Below are 19,823 nucleotides of genomic sequence, written 5' to 3' on the forward strand. Positions count from 1 at the left end.
CAACAAAAATTCACATCAAGGCTTGCACTTGACAAGGGCATCAGGAGAAAAATTGGCTACCACTCCAACTAAGCATCCCCTCTGTCTCCCCCTGTCTTGGAACAACAGTTAGCCTTTTATAGGTGATGCACCTCCCCTAAATTTGCTTCACTGAAAAATGTACACATTGTTGATACAAACAACACCATTAACATCTTGAACTGTTTTCACTTCTTTCCCTATACAAACATTTGTCCAAAAGACATACACAAGAAAAACAATATCCACATGGGTGTGGAACAGACTCCTCCCTTTCCATGGATGGAATAAATAGGGCTTCCTGTTTGCAGGCCGGCCCCTCCTACTAGGAAGCACCAAAGGGAAAGGTAAGACAAAGAAAACCATAACTTAATTACTCAAATGTTATTTGTTTAACTGTCCAATTTTCTCTTGTTTTACAGAACTAAGAAACCACCACTTAAAACATAAGTCACACTGGAATGTGCAGCTTCCATGTGACTAGAAAATAAAAAGAAACAAATAAAGTTATTTCAAACAAAACCTTGTGGTATGGTTATTCATCTTTATGTATCTCACATCCTTACTTTATCACAGACAAAGACCCTAAACTTTGTGGCAGTTACAGACCAATTAGCCTAATTAATAATGACGTTAAACTATTAGTTAAGGTTTTGGCCAAACGTTTAGAGTATCATCTTTCATCCATCAGATGACCAAACTGGTTTTATAATGGGTCGCCAGTTATCGCTCAATATACGCGGCTGCTGAATGTAGTCCTTACTCCATCCAGGTCATCAAAGCCAGAAATGGTCATTTCGCTGGATGCAGAGAAAGCTTTTGATCGGGTGGAGTGGGATTACTTATTCACAGTCCTACAAAATTTTGGATTTGGATCTAAATTCATATCATGGATCCGTTTCACATGTCTTTTACTGGTTTTCATTATTTAGGGATTCAAATCTCAAAATCATTCAAATCTTTGCAAAAAGAAAATTTTACTAAATTAATAAACCGTATTAAAGCAGATCTTCAACAGTGGAATAATCTTCCGCTATCGTTAGTAGGCAGGATTGAGTCAATTAAAATGAATAGCCTTCCTATGCTTCTGTTTCAGGACTTCCTATTTTTCTCCCAAATCCTTTAAGTCACTTGATGCCATCATATCCTCATATATTTGGGCTGGTAAACCCCCACGAGTTTCGAAGTTAACACTTCAAAGAACCAAACAGGATGGGGGTCTTGCACTTCCAAATTTTCTTTTTTATTACAGGGCAGCTAATATTAAAAAAATATATCTTTGGTGTAATTCCCCAGATACCACTTGGTGTAGGATGGAAGCCAATTCCTGGGTATCATCCTCATTACCCGCATTGATTTTTGACCCCAATCTACGATGCCCAACTAAATTCACCACTAATCCAATTGTGCTCTCTTCACTAAAAATCTGGAAACAGTTCTGAAATCACTTCAAATTAAAAGCATTGTCCACTTTGGCGCCTATCTGTGGTAATCATCTTTTTGTCCCTTCTAGTTTGGATTCTACTTTCACACAGCTAAGTGAAAAGGGTTTAATACAGTTCCGGGATCTGTTCTTTGATCACACATTTGGGTCATTTAACGATTTGTTGAGTAATTATAAAATCTCTAAATCAAACTTATTCGGTTATTTTCAATTGCGTGATTTTGCCAAAAAACATTTGGATACTTTCCCCCAGCAGCCAAAGAATACTTTAATTGAAGAAATATTCTTGCTACCAAGAATGAACCGCATTTCCTCCATTTATGACCTGCTTCGGTCCTCACATCTTCTTCCTCTTTCTATACTCAAACAAACCTGGGAGATGGAGCTAGAACAGGAAATTGACGAGAGCTGAGGGACACCGTTTTATCCAAAATGAACTCCGTCTGTATTTGTGCTCACTTAAATCTCATTCAGTTTAAAGTTGTTCACAGAATCCATTTCACTAAAACAATATTAAAAACTCTGTTCATCAGAAGATGATAGGTGCAATAGATGCTTGTTGTCCCCAGCGGACCATACTCATATATTTTACACTTGTCCTAGTCTGAATTTTGTCCTAGTCCAGGTCCTCTTTTTTGATACAATGTCAAAAGCTCTTAGTGTTTTTTTGTGATACCTTGTCCAATAACAGCAATTTTTGGAATATCTCCTGTTGATGGCTTATATAAGAAGCACCATGCCGATATTATTGCCTTTGCCTCATTGATAGCCAAAAGACATATACTGTTACACTGGAAATCCTCATGCCCCCTCCCAACCTCTCTTGGTTGAAAGATTTGATGTTTTTCTTACATTTTGAAAAAATCAAACACTCTATTCTATAAATTCTATAAAATGTGGAATCCTTGACTTTCTTTTATTGAGACCATACCTGTGTTATAGATACAGAATTTTTATTTTATTTTTTTTTTTTTTTTTTATAAATTGACTTTTTTTACTTTATTATAAATTATTTTACCTCCCCCTCCTTTTTTCTTTTTTCTTTTTTTCTTTTTTCAAATGTGTCGACTGATAAAGGTCAGTCCTGTCAGCCTAAAGTGCGGTATGTGGTCGCATAGTATCTGCGGCTGGAGTGTCCACCTATCCTAACAAAATTTAAGCTGTGACAAGCTGGAAAATGCCAATTGACCTAAAGTCCTTGAGATCATTCCTTTGGACTCTGTGGATTTTATTGATGTTTCATAAGATTCCATAATGAGGCCCTGACAGAACTACCTATATGGAGCCCAGATCACGGTAATGACAGATGACCAACTTAATTATGTGTTGTCCAGTGCCAAGCTGAACACCACGGGTCATTGCTAGTTAGCTGCATTGGCTACTTATTTTAAAGTACAAACCTGGGCGCCATAACATTGAAACAGACATCCTTTCTGGTTACCCTGAAACCCAACAAGTCCTGAATGGAAGAAAATACCCAATTTGGCGGTAAGAGACATCTGCCAGTTAGCTGTTGTTTCTGAGACTGAGGAGTCATCAAGACTGGGTCTTTCTCCTCAGAGTATTCCTGAGGCTCTATGGTTGTCCCACCACTCCTGAGCCTGAGCCCAATGGAACAGCTGAGTAGTTTAGAGTTAAAGACTGCACAAGATGAGGGTCCTATCATTGGTGATGTCAAGTGAGTGATAGAGTCAGGGAAAATAGTTACCTCCATTAAGAGTCCCAATGATTATGCTGCACAGCTACAGCTACAGGATTCCAAGCTAAAATGCAGAATGCTCTCCTGTACCGAAGTTCCTCTAGAAGACAAAGGTTGCAGCTTGTCCTTCCTGAAAAGTACTGGGTTCATGCGCTTCCTGCACGATGATTCAGGACATTTGGGAGTATAGAAAATGGCTGCACTCCTAAAAGATCGCTTCTATTGGCCCCAGATGTCCCAACATATTGAGCAGTATATCAAGAATTGTGGGCGTTTCATTGCGAGAAAGACTCACTCAAGCTTGAACCCAGAGGCATCTGGTAACATTCTCATTTCACAGATAAAAAAGCTCTGACTGTGGCCAAGAACCTATGTGATAAGTTCTTTATTCTTTATGGTTTACTGTGACGGCCCATGCGGTGGCCGCACATTAAACGATCGGGTGAGAAATACACAGTACCCTAATGCACTAATCTATATTTATTCATTTTGTTTAAATGGTTCATTATTATTATTTGAAATAAGACTCATACACAGTTTGTTAGTCTATTTATTTTAAAGCAGTTAACCGTTTGGGTGCACACAAGTTGGTTTACTGTGTTTATTTTGTTTAATATATATTTCTTTGAGTTAACTTACCATGTTGCGGGTGGTGTGGAGAGTGGTGGAGGTACCGGCTGTTCCTTTGTAAGCAGTTTAAAGGGCGACCCGCCACCACGGCTGCTCTTTTAGTTCCGCTGGCTTGTTCCATCCACTTGTAGGGGAGCACTGATGTGGTCAACGGTCTTGAATTATTTGTTAATCTTATTTTTTCTTTTTGCTATATTTCTTTCTCCGTTTATGATTTATCTAAGCAATTATTTGTTATGAAATGATGTGTTGTTGTTAGATTTATGTAAGTATTTAAAATATTGATTTCCTGTGTTTCCCTCCTTGTTTCTAATGGATTAGTCCTTTTGTATATAAGTGCTCTGTCATTTTGGAGTAGGGTTGGCTTGAGTTGGTGTCGTCTCTGAGTTGCCAGTAGTTTTCTGTTCTCTGTATTTTTATGTTATTTTTGTTTTATAAGGCCTGCTTATTGATTTGATAATTCTGTGTGTTAATATATATTTTTGGCTCTTTATTAAAAGCATTTTTTTCCCCTCCTTTAAACTTTGTTTGTGCTGGTGTGAGCCCTTACAATTTTAAAACCTGGTGTGATCCCTCACATTTATTCTCATATCCATTCAGATCAGGGGCAAGATTTTGAGAGTGGTCTCTGATTCCTTACCTAGTAGTTGAAAAGCTCAAAAAAATGACAGATGTATCGCCTGAATCTGAAAGTGGTGTGGGAAGTGTACAAACTCTGCACGAAGACCATATCTTACCAATCAGGGAGGATGTGAGACAGACAGCTTCTGCATTATTGAGAGCACGGTCTGTAAAGAGAAAACAGGGAAATGGAGTGATTAGGAGTGAGCAGTGTGACACTGGTGTTAAACAATCAGGAGAGTGACTCCGAAAGTGAAGAGGAGTTTTACCAAGACTGGGTGGAAAACCAGCCACAAACAAAAGGCAGTGTCCCATTTACACCTTCTGTGGGAAAGGAAGCTACCTACAGTGAAATTGACTTACCTGGACCCTCTGCTAATGATACTGTATCTTTGCTCCCTGAAGAATCAAATACAGCTGAAGCAGGAGATCCAGATCTAGAAGGGGGAGAGAGTTGCAGAGAGAGTGCCCCGAAGAGATCCAGTACAGCCTGTCCCGTTATGCCCCAGAAGAGAAGTAAAACCTGTGGTCAGACAGAGCTATGACAAACTAGGCAATGTCACTAGCCATCCTCTAACTTTGGTTCACAGAGGGATGGTAATAAATGGTGGAGACAATATAGGGCAGAGAATAGAATCCTGCAACACAGTTTGGTGTCACCAATTAGCTCAGTGTTCCCGGTAGTGTTCAGCTAAATGCTTTGCTAGTACCCACAGTAGTGGAGCCAGTTTAGAGAATAATCTCATGAGGGCATGAGATATTCTAGAAAGGCAAGGTCATAATACGGTTTAACATCGCAGCTCCTTCAATGCCACCTTTAACTGAGACCGCTTAGTGCAGCATCTATAATTTCACAGATTCGCTGCCGTTTGTGTTCTGTTGTGGGACTGTTCTTATAGGGACATCAAGGTCTATGAGACACGCTTTTGAAATCTATCCTCTAGATAGCACACCCATCCACCGGAAATGCTGGGTCTTCCTCTGGCTACAGGGGACAAGTGTGAGAACTGTAAAGTGTGTGTGATTTTGTGATTTACACATTTTACACAATTTGTTTCTATGTGAGTATCATTGTAGTTGTATATATATCTTATTGAAGTAAAACTCAGTTAAAAAAGTTAAACAAACTTTTATTTAGACAACAAATAGTAAAAAAAAGTACCGTGTAATCATAGAGGGGGGCCTTAATCCAACATCACAAGGTATTTTGTTTCTGAACATAGACCAGTCCCTTACAAATTTCTACTTCAGAAAGGTTGGGGGTGCTACACACAAATATTAAAAAATATATTATAACACATTAAAACTGTTCTTGTGACTATTCACAAGATGACACAACATACTATAAAGCTATTTATAATGCCATATGTATTTATTACAATACCTTAAGAACAACCTTATAATGCAGTACAAATACAGGCTTCATAGAAAGTGTTACAGTAGATTTCTTGGACAGATATATTTGCAAAACAATCAAGGACCATCCTTCTAAAACTATGAACCTGCATCTATATTTTGAGCAATTTCCTGAAGTAGGATATCCTTTTGTCAATTGTCTTCTGAAGCTTGGCTGGTAACAGAAAAGCCTGCTCTTGAACAGAAAATATTTGTTTTCCTATGCAGTCTTCACATAATCTGTAAAGAAAAGATAAAAAATGTATTGAATAATAGTTCTAGGGTAAGAACGAAGAGAGGAAATACATCAACTACATGTAACTCTGTATTTATAGGCCTATTCTAAAACCATGATCAGTTGGTGTTAAGTAAAGCAATGAGTGTTAGTTTGAGGCACTGTTGATATGGTTATGATTGGTTAGGAAGTTGAGATAGTTGTTTCGGTAGATTGTGTATTGAATTGTGTATTGTGTTAAGCAAAAGGTGCTTTATAAAATAAAAAAAATAAAAAATCAAAAGCCAATAATTATTGTATGGTTTTGCATATTTGGTGGGTTGTTCTGGTGTTCGGGTATCAGGTTTCACAAATTGTGTGATAAGTAAAGATTTTGTGTGAAAGCAGTTGAAAAAATGTAAACAATATATTGATTGTTCATCTGATGAAATGTCTTTATTTAAAAAAAGTTGAAAATTACATGATCTAGTACTATATACAGTGCATGCCATTGACTGTAACACCCTGCAGTACTTGCGGATATATCCGATTTAGGGAGCTTCAAAAAATGTCCACTTTCCACCAGCTTTACAAAGCCAGTATAATTTTTTTTTTAAAAGTCAGGTTTGTCTGAAAGTAGAAAGTTAAGGATGGCTTGGGGGTGAGTGGGTTATGGTATAATTTTCATTGTTGGGTGAATTATTCCTTTAAATTAAGCCCTATCTGTGAAACTGTGCATTTTTACATCTGCTTAGTTGTGCAGTGTGAAATGGCCATAAATCTATCAACTAAAGGCTTTCATTCTGTTAAATTCAATATGTCATCTAACCTGTTCTATATTTCTTATTAAACAACTATAGGCATAAATAAATTCTTTTAAAAAAAAAGATTGTTTGTTATAGTGGGCATATATCTTTTTTTTTACCTTGACAGGGAGTATGGTTGAGTCTGGAATACCAGTAAATCTGCACAGTGATTCTGAGAGGGAGACCTGAGAACTGCAACCTACAGAGGAAAAGAATATTTAGAAATATTGCTATTAATTACCAGATCAGGTTCATCTGTATGCATGGGGTTTTGTTTCCTTGCCGCTGTCGCCTCTGGCTTGCTTGGTTGGGGACACTTAACTTCTAGTGACTATCGTTGAATTGACTACAGAGACCGTCTCTGCATTTAATAAGAAATTGGTCACTCTCGTCATTATACATCCCTGTCATTATACTGTACAGTGCTTTGATGCAACCTGTGTTGTTAAAAGCGCTATATAAATAAAAATGATTGATTGATTGATTGATCTGTTTGAATGTGACTCATCAAACAATGGTTAAACCAATCCATGATCTTGGATAAATACTAACTAAAGTAAGTCCAATACTTTTAGCTCCTACTTAATCTGCATGCACTTCTTTTTGCAGTGAACATGGATGTACTGATCAGAGGCCAAGGGTTATGGTTGGAACTAAAAGAGCCCATAAATCTTTTAAAGTAGAATCAGAGTCTCTGAATATTCCAGTGATGAAGATGTAAATGTATCTATTAATCTTCAGTACATCACAAACACAAATAGATTAAGCTGTACATACCGAATCTATTAAAAAGAGGTAGGTCTGGCTTCCTCCAAAATGACTACATCACCATCTCTCCCCTTATCAGCAGAGTGCCATAACCTGAGGGAGGAAATAGGTACAACTTACTTATGCAATACTAATCTATATCACTGAAATTCTACAATTTGTTTGATCCATTTGATAAAATCTGCTGTCTCTGCTTTTTAATTGGGTTGCTACTAACTGATATTTTTCCATTATTTATTTGTATTACATATTATTGCCTGTAGATTCAACCAATAGATTTGACCAGTAGATTAAAAAAAAAAATTATATATATATATATATATATATATATATATATATATATATATATATTTTTTTTTTTTTTTTTTTTTTTTTTTTTCAGCCTCTTTTACCTGATGTTTGTTCTGAGGGCTACTCACTTTAGAATCCTCTTTAGCAGCTAAAGGCAGCTTTAAGTCTGGAGATTGACTTGGCCAGTCTAAAAACATTCCACTTCTTTCCTCGAAAGTTTGGTTGTATCTTTCTTTAAATTGGCAGACAAAATGTTTCTGTAGGCTTCTGAGTTCATTTTGCTGCTGCCATGTGTTATATAAACAACAAAGATCAATGAGCCCTTTTTCAGAAGAAGCCATGCAAGCCAATCATGACAGCTTGTATGTTTGGGATCATGAGCAGATCCTTTCTTTCTCCAAACTTTAGCCTTTCTGTGACTTTGGTAAAAGGTAATCTTTGTCCCACCAGTACATAATACTTTTTCTAAGAATTTTGAGTCTCTCTCATACTTTTTCAATATGATTGCTTACATGAAAAATTGGTGGATTCAAACCAGAGAAGCACCAAAACCATTTTTAAAGACAGAGTACAGTATGAGTATTTTCTTCTAGGTACTCTCCGATACCAATACTATTTTTCTTTCTCATTTTCTATGGTACTTTTAATGTCATGCTATACTCTTAAAATCCCACAAAATAATAACATCCACCATACATGCCTACCTATCCAATGCTGCGAGCTTCCTTCTGATGCTGTGTGATCTAGTGCTGTCAAATGATTAATCATGATTAACTGCTTCCAAAATAAGTGTGTGTACTGTTCATCTATTATGTATATCTAAATACAAACATATGCAGTGTGTGTGTGTGTATATATATATATATATATATATATATATATATATATATATATATATATATATATATATATAGTATATTCAAATATTACATACTAACAGATAAAAAATGTTTTCTTAAATACATGCATGTGTGCATTTATATTACATATATTATGTACACAAAACCGTTATATTGGATGCAATTTACCATAATTAATCAATTGACAGTACTAGTGTGGAACCCTTTCACTAATGTTTTGAATTATGTTCCTTACTCCAAGCCAAGTACCACTATACTTCTACCACTATACAGCCAAACATGGACAAGATTTGACAAAGAACATGTGAATATACAGATGTTAAAATATACACAAAACAATCTAACAATGAGGAAAAAGGAAACATGAAACAACAAACTAATAAACCGCAAGTTCAAACAAAAGCACACATACAAAGTACTTTGCAAAGAGGTGGTTTTTCCTATACATGAGGTTCAATACATTTTAGTTAGCCACAGTATGTCTTTAGCATATATTCTTCTGAATATTGTTTGTGCTAGAAGAGCCAGTTGTAAAGTAGAAGAAAGAAGAAAGTAGAAATTCAGCAGCTATAACAATTTGTAACACCGTATTAAAGAGCATCAAAATGGCACTTTTAAAAGCAGAGCATAAAATAGCATAAAACAAATTATGTTTTGTTTATAAATTTTGTTTCTGCACAAATGCTTTTTTACAGCTCATAACACAATACTAAATCTATTGTACCTGGGCTTGTCTTTATGTGCATGGTCTTTCTCTCTCCATTCTCTTGTTTTAGTGTCAAATTCCCACCCATCACCTGGACAAAATAAATACTGAATTTTTGCAAAATATGTGATGGTTATTATTATAGAGTATGCCTGTTTCTATGGAAGAAAAAATAATTACAAATGTCAAAAAGTGAACTTAAAGAACTGAAAAAATAACACATTGCATTACATTATATATTACAAAAAATATATATATTTTCATAATTAAAAATTCAATAATATTTTTCAGCTTCAGAGTTCACTTCAAAATATTCTTTCAGTTTAAAAATGCATTTAATATAGGACAGTCCATTTAGTTTCACTTTACAAATTCAATTGTTTACCATTTTACCAGTTTATCATTACACATCTGGGAACTGCAGGAATAGCAGTAGATTCCCAATGCATGATCTCTATCTGCTGTTAGTTCCTCGGCAGCAAAGACCATAGCAGTTGGCTCGCATGTCGTACAAAAGAAAAACAAAATGCCTTTTTTTTAACAATCAAAAAATTGTTACAGAACGATGATGACCAAAGCAATTGCCTCACGTTACAGAGAAAATTTAAATCAACCTAAATATGCACCGTACTGATCTGTTACGAAGAAAACCCAGTTGGTGGAATTGTCAGATAGACACTTGGGCCCCAAGCAGCTCTGAAATTTATCCATAATAAATACAATAAATGTTTTTAATTGAAAATTTAATATTGTCAATATAAAGCAGTTGCATGTTGTTAAAATTAAAATTATACTTTATTTTGACAGTCCATTTTAGACATTCAACTAACTATAAGCAACTTGTCAAGTAATTCTTAGAGCGTGTCAGCTAATTCTTAGAGTAGACTTTTAGGGTAGGTTTAGAGTAGAATCATACTACTCATAGGTCATACTTACGAAGTTTCTGATAGTCAGTATGTTGTATGCAGTTGACTTGTCAAAACAAAGTATTAGAAGATATTAAGCAGACAGTCTACTGATACTCTAATGATTGCTAGTTGACATAAAATTACAAAGTTTCTTACTGTTAGTAGAATATCTAAAGTGCACAATATTTCCTTTTTATTAATAAATTACTTGCTCTACTTACTTCATCAACACCAGCCTGTGCCACGCATTGGTAATCTACTGCTATGTAATTCCTTTTCCTGCAGTTACCAGCTGTGCAATGCTGAATTTTCTACCGAAGTTTGGACAAGTGAATTTGTGGGAGTAAAATAAAATGGACTAAAAATTGCCTGTTGAATACTATACATTATATTTTTAAACACACTGAATATGTTGGGACTGAACTCTGAAAGGTGAATACAGATTAATGATTTTTAATTATTTATGTGTGTGTGAAATGTTTTGAATTGAAATATTCACAGCTTAATCAATTGTTTAAATATCAGCCTCTAAAAATGCAAGAACTTGTCATTATTTTTCTTCCATACTGTAGTTTATAAAAACTTGACATACTGAGGACCTCCTGACATACTGAGGCCTCCAAACAGGAAAGAGTGTGTCATCTGAGATGGCAGTCAGTGTGTGAAGAGAGTGCGACCCGTGGAGAGAAGCAGTCTGATGTTCTCTAGGTTCAAGAGCAACAATTACATTAATTAGTTTAAATGTTTCACATAATCACAGTGGACGGATCTATAATGAAAAATACACCATAGAAACACAACAACAGAAATAAGCTTCATGCATTTTAGAATATACTTTTTTTAGACAGATTTTATAGATGTGCTCTTCCCTGCTGTGTAAATAGATGCTAATGCATTTATATATACATGTTTAGGCTCATAAAAAGCCTATATGGTAAGATATATGCTGTTATGCAAACTGTGGTTGAGACAGCACTAAAAGGCCTTCAGGATAAATATCCACACAAACATTTTAAAACATGAACAGAAGTATTGAACTTCTGTATTAATGTCATATTGCACTGTATACTACAAGATCATACAATCTGCAGCTGGTTGAGAATACGTGCTAAACTGCCTTAAAAAAAGAATGAATAGCACTATGACAACATTGTGACATTCTACATTTTCTATAGCAAATATGCAGAGATTGTTTAATAAAATTAGGTTGTAAGAGTACTGCTGTGTGCTGTAGCTTTTACATGGCAAGCATACTCATTTATCTGTTTAGGAAACACTGTGTTTCAAGAACAGAAGCACCTTTGTAGATTATTCGACTTTATTATTGGACCCCATTTAATAGTCATTTTTTTAAATTAAGAAATTACTCAGTTACTCAGAGAAAAACATTACTTACATTTGTGTCCATGTCCATGTTAAAGATTTAAACAATGAATGTCTATCATCTGCCTTTCCTGAAATAACAGAATTTTCAGTATTTCATGAGGAAATATAACTTAATATTATAGATGTTTGTGCAATTAAATAAACACAGATTACACCAACATTGGGTTAAAAGGCTTTACTGAACTTACCAAACCTTTAAATCTTAAAGGTGAAAACTCCATCACAGGAGCAACAAAATATTCTTAAAGAGAAAACTTAAACGCTTAAACTTAAATTCTATTTAAATCTTTCCAATGAGATCCATCAGTCACAATATAGTGTTATATTTCTTGTTATAACAACCAGAGCTTAAAGGCACATGGTGTGTCATAATTTGTATTTTTAAGCACTATTGAGTGCATAAATATCAAATTTAGATGTTGGATGAAGAAGGCCCTATTCCAAATGGGACAAATTATATTGACTTGCGGTCTTGTGGACCATAGGGCAGGGGTGGCAAACTCAATTCCTGGAGGGCCGAAGCCCTGCAGAGTTTAGATGCAACCCTAATTAAACACACCTGATCCAGCTAATCAAGTACTTCAGACATACATAGTATATGTGTTTTAGCAGGGTAACCTCTAAACTCTGCAGAGGCTCCGGCCCTCCAGAAAACTGTTGTTTGACAAACCCTGCCATAGGGAAATGTCTTTTATCATTTAGGTTTCAGAAGGCTGCTTATGAGCACCCCTTTGTGGCAGCCTATGTGTTCTTGATGTGAACTTACAGAGGTGAGCTCCACAGCAGACTACAGGACAAAGAGGTTATGACAAGAAATTGTGGATTCAGAGAACCAGAGACTGTAATGGCTCAGAGCTCCATTTAGGAGCTAATTTTTTAAATAAAATTAGAAAATTCATACTCTAGACCAGGGAGGGTGGCCAACATTGGTCCTGAAAAGCCAAAGACCTTTTTTTTTTGCTCCAACCTACATTTGGTAACACTTTCCAGTTGCAAGGTATTCATAAGTGATTAGTTAGTGAATAAATCATTTACAAAACATTCATAAGCAATTAATATGTGATATGGTAATAATGTATGCATGTTTTGTAAATTAATTTAAAAGTCCTTTACAAGTGATTAGTTAATAATAAACTAATCATTTAAATAAATATGATTATTCTTTCAAATGATTAATAAAGTGATTTGTTAATATTTATGTCTATGTTTTGTAGATTAATTTATGATTAGATGATAATTAGCTAATCATTTACAAAAGTATGACTATACGTTACAAAATGCAAAGTAATATGCTAAAGTAATCTTTCTTTTAACTTCTCTTAAATAGCATCAATAAATAATCCTTAGTAAAGGTTAATACACTGAAAATATATACAATTGTTGTTCAAGGTAAGTAATTGCAAACAATATATTTTAGTTCCATTTAAATAAAAACATTTTGAAAGGTAGTCAACAATTTTTTTAATTTAAATATTTTTTTTCAGTATAGTTAGTTACTAGTTAGTTACTAATATTATTACTAATTATTTATAAATAGTTGAAATGCCAACATTGTACTATTAGCTACTAACACATCAATACATAATTTAGAAAGCTTTCTGCATCCCTATTCTAAGTGTAAACTACTCGTCAGTTATACAAACATGCTAGTTACAGGTTGTGTATGCATGTACACACTGGGTTAAAAGATCTACCAATGATGAGCAAAACATATTTACAACTGATGAGTGGTTTACACTTTAGATTAGGTTGAGGAGTTGAACAGATGTATTCTCTGACACTGATGGAGTATTTTTAACGCTATGAGATAATAGTACAATGTTGACATTTCAATAATTGATTAATAATTGATTAATTTCAGTGACTAATTAATATATCACTATAATAATATATAATAATATATAAACTAATCTCTTATTAACCAATTACCATGTATATGTTTGATTATTTTATGATATGCTATGTGATAAGAGACTTGATTTGTACATTGTTAACATATTACTTAATAATTTGTGAACATTTGTAACGCTTTGTAAATGATTCAATGATGAATGATGAAATCATAGTCTAATCACTTGTAAATGATTTATAACTCTACCTACAAACATAGATAAACATTAACATGTATTAAAATTAACACAGTTTTGTTTTGTAAATGATTAGTTCATCTTATAAATGCCTTACAACTGGACATTATTATAAAATATTACAAAAAAATTAAAAAAAAAAAAAAAAAAACATAAAATATATAAATATAAATATTGCAGCTAATGGTGTTCATTATCTGTTTGACCACATTCAATTTGGAATTAATTGCAATATTTTATTTTTACTGTCCATTTCTGCCATAGTCTCCACTGACCATTTTTTCTATAAAGCTACTTTTGCAACAAATACAATTTTAATGAATAAAAACCGACCTGCACCAGTATGTAACGCCAAGCCAGCAGAGGAGCTCGCCCAGTACTAGCTGCTGTGCACTCTGCTTTCTCTATGATCATTTCCTGTTTGAAGACTTTATAACACAAGGCCCTCCATGTGTACCTCTATCTGCCTTACCAAGCATTCTACCTGTTGATTCTGATTGCTATTCCTGTGTATAATCTCTGCCAATTTTTCTGAGATATTCATTGGAGTTCTTTTTTCAACAACTCTGAAGTGTCTGAATATCCTGCCGGGGAAAGGATATCTCAACACAAATTGTGAATATCACCTAGGGAACTGCCACTGATACGCCTATCAAATTCAGAATGCTAGCATCGCAAAGTGGGTGGAATGACATTTGCTTTAAAGGCCATTTTTCTGGAAACTTAACCACCGAACTTCAAACAAGTGTACCAAACACAATGACAGTAGCTGTGTTAGTTTGATATGAGAAGCGAGTCCATGATATTAGGATGATAGAATTAAGAAAGTGTACAAATAATTTATTAGATTTTTATATTTTATTAGCTAACCCAAACGCAAAACATCCAAAAAAAAATTGTATAGCAAGCGTATAGAACAAAGTTACAGGGTGAGTCTGTTATTGGCATTTTATCAGTTGTTATTGGGATATGTAGCTTGGAATTTTGACTGACCAGTCAAAATTAAGCATTTCATAGAGTAATAATTTACAACCATCACAAAATCAGGCTTAAAATCACTTTGATCATTCTGAGGATAATTCCAGATTTAAAATCATAACAAGAAATGGTTTTGAAATCAAATAGTTATGCATAGTTATGACAAGAAACGCTGACATCTAACAGTCTAAACAATTAATCTTAAACAAATAAAGCATATGCCATAAAGTTAAATTGGAAATACAACATAATCATGCATTGTCAATTTTCCCTGAATATCCATATTACTGCAAAAGGTGAAATTGATTTTAAATAGCAACAAAAAAAGCAAGAAGTTAGTTAAAAACAATATAATGTATATTTATTATAAACAACAACAAAATAATAATAGTTCCAACCAAATCTGCAACAGAACTGCTGTGTCTCAAGCAACAGCTGTTTTTCGAATCTGTAGCTGAGAGCGATTCAGAGAGTCAGTGATTAATAACCTATAACTACAGCCTCTAACTGAATGGAATGACAAGACACCTCACTTATTTAAATAGTGGAGTTCACTACCACCTACTAGGTGATTTTAGTGTTAAATATACAGTATCACTTTGTTTTGCACTTTGAATAGGTGTGTGGAGTAGATGGTTGAGATTGCGTGTTTGAGCTGAGGGCAATGCAGTGATCTATTTATGGCACATTCAAAGTATACAAACAGTATTTATAACTTGAATTTATTTTTTTAAATAAAATGACCACATGAGAACTGGTCCCTAACTGAGCCTGGTTTCTCTCAAGGTTTTTTCCATTCTGTCACCAAAGGTTTTGGTTCCTTGCCACAGTTGCCTCTGGCTTGTAGTCAGGGAGCACTTAATTTCCAACAATTATTGTAAATCTGATTGCACAGATACTGTAAAATTAAAGAAAGCTGTACAATGACCTCTCTAATTAAATAATGGGGAAGTAACTTAACTGAAAAACTGTTAATCTTGTAATTTTTATATTACTGCTACTCTTACTAGTCAGCCTATTTGAAGCTATTTAAGTGCTTTTGACACAATTGGCTTAAAAGCTCTATATAAATAATGGTGACTTAACTTGAATTGGGATGCAGGCAAACTTACTTCTCGCAGCATCAGTTGCATGCATACTAACACTTTATTAGGTGAAAATCAGGAGAAAACTGATAATTATTTAAACTCTACAATGAGAAGCAACCCTGATGCTAAACTAAATATTGGTGGTGACTTTAATTTGGTCATGTATGGCTCTATGGATAGAATTTCCTCCTAGATCAAAATAAAATGAATTTATTTACCTCTTTATGTTGCAAGTTAGAGTCTTTTCTTAAATTGATATTTGGAGGGTAAAAAACCCTCCAGTTCATATAAGAAACAAAAAGTGTCAATACAATCCTGTATTGACCTTTGTTTAAATCAGACTCAGAGCACTTCATTTTAGATACAGCAACTATATTGGCTGCTACTTCCATCTGATCATAAAAGTTATCATACAATAAGTATATCCAGAATTTGTGGAGAGATTTTGGAAACTTAAAAAGCAATATTACTAAACTGTGATAACTTGAAATCCATTATAGAAGATTCTAAGTCTTTGATTAGTCCTGAAATTCAATGGGAAATTCTCATAATTTGAGATATGTGGAGTAGGATCTATGGTAGAAACATTATCTATCAAAGAAAACTAGATTTACTTGTGACATTTCCAACTGGGGATTCATTAGAGAAAGGCAGTCTCACTTTTGGTTAGTTAGAAATGGGAGAAAAAAACAAACTTATTTAATATAGACAGGCTTTACAAAATTGGACAATTAAAGATTGAGTAAAGCGGTTACTGGTCTGGTGAGTCTACCTCGATTTCTACTGTGCAACATTCAGATGGTAGGGTCAGGGTGACGCGTCCAACATTATGAAAACAATTTGATCCATCCTGCCTTTATATCAACAGTTCAGGCTAAGTTGGTGGTGAAGTAAAATCATGTAGGGATATTTTCTTTGCACACTTCTAGGCCCAATAGTACCAATTGAGCCATTGTGCTCAATGCTAAACAGCCTACCTTAGTATTGTTGCTGATAAATGTCTATCCCTTTATAGTTACAGTGTACCTTATCTTCAGATAGCTACTTCAGCAGGATAACACACATGTCATAAAGCGCAGATCATCTCAGACTGGTTTCTTGAACATGACAATGAGTTCACTGTACTCAAAGGGGCTTCCTGATCACCAGTTCTCAATCCAATAGAAGTACCATGTTTTGCAAACAAATCTGCAGCAACTGCATGATGCTATCATGTTAATATGGACCAAAATAATTCTAGTACTTCTTTATTGAATCCTATGCCTTGGAAGATTAAGAGAGGCAGTTCTGAAAGCAAAGAGGTAACTTAACCCACTAGTAAAAAGGTGTACCCAATAATAGTAGCTTTTCATATATACACAACATACAGTTCATATCAAATGTGTCATATTACACATTCATCTGATAAAAAATATATTATTATTACAAACACAATCAAACCTTATCAATTTTGCTTTTGAAGGGTTCAAAAATCTACTGAAAAGTGGTTTTGGATGATACTAGTACAAATTCTTATCATATTTTGCCTGGAAAATACTGTACATTGCAAATAACTTGACATTATTATTGAAACAATACTTAATTTATTATGATTCCATAATAATGGGAACTATGAGAGAAACTTCGATGTCCACTACGTGTCCCTTAAGTGTCAAACAGTGCCAAGATGATCTTGGGAGCAATCTTTCAGAACCTTGAAATAATAGATCCAAGTCAATGTTTGAATAAACTGTGGATCTGAGGATCATCAGCATTGCCTATTAACTCACGAAGACACCCTGTACACCATTACAAGCTGATCAGTCATCTGCTGCTCATCAAGAGACCATACAAAAGTCCCCAGAAGACACATTTGGTATTTCATTACCTCTTTAGCTGGTTATCTCTCTTCTTCTCAGCCTTGCGACAGCAGCACGTTTACCCGATCAGCCCGACTCACTCTGGCTAAGCCCACTGCATTTGCACCAAGAAGCGGAGAAAGTTGGGACCTATTTCCACCAGTTTTTATACTAACTCAAATTCCACCCTCCGGGTATTTTTACTAAGAGCTCTCCTTGTCTTGTGACTCTTCTGTCAGTGATAAAAAAATGTATTTATTATTACAAACCCAAACAAATAATGTCCATTTTGACTGGCTTAGCTCAGATGCTGAGGGTATACAGAGCTATATTTTCTATGTACAAACTATTTATATAATAAAATGTTTTCATAATTTATGTTATCCCATATCAGTGCAAAAAAGGATTCATGTCAATGTTGTACAAAACCCCACTTTTCTAGAGCTTTTCCAAGCTTTTGAAGGCAGTGTATTTCCTTTAAGAATTTACTTATCCCATCCATTATCACTGAAATTTCTAAAATACTTAATTCTGATGTATTTTTTTATACATCTGCTACACAATAGAATTTGCTACATGCAATCTGAATAAGTATACATACAGCTGCATAAAAAGTAAATAGCCTGCTATAAGACTCTTTTACATGAAAACACAAATGAAAGTGTTCACTGAAAGCACATGCACCATCTGTTTTTCAGTCCCACTGAAACTTTAACGCTACAATCCTGCCTACTATTAAAACCAATGCATAAGCTATAAACAATTCACTAAGGGCGCAGTTTGAAATTCTACATGATAATTATGCTCCTCCTTGAAAGTACTATAATTCAATTTCTTTAAAACTTCATTAACCGACCAATAGTTTTAAAGAGTTCAGTGGGATTGTGTATCAGACTAGATGGTGGATATGCAGCATATTTCAGATCACAAAGTCTTGTGTGAACTCTGTATAGCCTAAACCCTGTAAACTCTGCACCTTGTACAGTATGGTAGAACCATCACTTCCACCACAAAGAATGCTGTCTTAAGTAAATCTTCTGGCTTATCCCAATTCTTAAGCATCAAGACAACACAAAAACTTGATGGAAATAACAGAAACTATACACTCTCTTTTCTAGCACTTTACAGTTGCTCCCTTTACGCTTAGAAAGATGAAAGAAGAAAACAATCCAGCTCCATGGTATAATGAAAACACTCTCTCCCACCTAAAGAGGCAGCCTGGAAAATGGAAGCACAGGTGAAAAAAAATTCAAATGTTTTGTATTGCCTGGCAGGGAGAGTATCTTTTGTACAGAAAGCGTACGCTGCTGGAGTCTGTTATTTTTTCATCTCTTTTAGAAGAAAACAAGCACAACCCCCATTGTTTATTCAATACAGTAACTAAATTAACTTGAACAATAAAATGTCAACAGGTGCTCAGCACCTTAGCAATGTGGCTTCATGAATTTCTTTGCTTCTAAGTATTTGTACCTCAGAGATAAAATTGTAACTATACGGCCGTCAGCTACAGTTCCCACATCAGTTAGTGAGCTATAGATCCCTGAGGAAAAATTACTCTTTCTCTACTATAGGAGAGGAAAATTGTCTACTTGTTAAATCATCTAAACCAGCAGCATGTATGTTAGACCCTATTCTATCTAAACCATTAAAGATCTGCTTCCAGAAGTCATAGAACTTGTTTTGACCATTATTAATTCATCATTGTCGATAGGATATGTTCCCAAAACCGTCAAACTAGCTATAGTTAAGCCTTTCATTAGAAAACCACATCTTAGCATAAAGATTTTATTAAATTACAGACCAATCTCTAATCTCCTTTTCTGTCAAAGATACTAGAAAGATAGTATCCTCCACAACTATATTCATTCTTAGAGAAAAATATAGGTATCTGCAAGGATTTAAATTTCTAGAATTAAATTGAGAAATTTAACTTAGAATGTATGAAAGTCAATATAAGTGTTTCAAACATAGTGGCTGCTCTGTTAATTCTTCATCATCAGTTAGGAACCTAGGTGTGCTGCCTGACAGCAATCTTCCTTCAATATGTTTCTAGCTTTTCCATCTCAAATATATATAAATTACGACC

The 19,823-nt window shown here is 34.5% G+C and overlaps 1 protein-coding gene across 3 annotated transcripts in view; it reads right to left on the reverse strand.

Annotated features, from left to right (window-relative positions):
- Positions 1–5,935: 5,935 nt before the first annotated feature.
- LOC122332128 (kelch domain-containing protein 1-like) overlaps positions 5,936–19,823 on the reverse strand; it is a 31,870-nt gene continuing 17,982 nt past the window's right edge. For all 3 annotated transcript variants that reach the window (XM_043229424.1, XM_043229422.1, XM_043229423.1), the window contains 3 exons: positions 9,471–9,543; positions 6,947–7,026; positions 5,936–6,047 (listed from right to left, as the gene is read on the reverse strand). In XM_043229424.1, coding sequence (XP_043085359.1) covers positions 6,028–6,047; positions 6,947–7,026; positions 9,471–9,543 — 173 coding nt within the window. In that variant the 3' untranslated portion in view covers positions 5,936–6,027. The remainder of the gene's footprint in view (positions 6,048–6,946; positions 7,027–9,470; positions 9,544–19,823) is intronic.

The sequence above is a fragment of the Puntigrus tetrazona genome, unplaced genomic scaffold (genome assembly GCF_018831695.1).
Source record: "Puntigrus tetrazona isolate hp1 unplaced genomic scaffold, ASM1883169v1 S000000004, whole genome shotgun sequence".
NCBI lineage: Eukaryota > Metazoa > Chordata > Actinopteri > Cypriniformes > Cyprinidae > Puntigrus > Puntigrus tetrazona.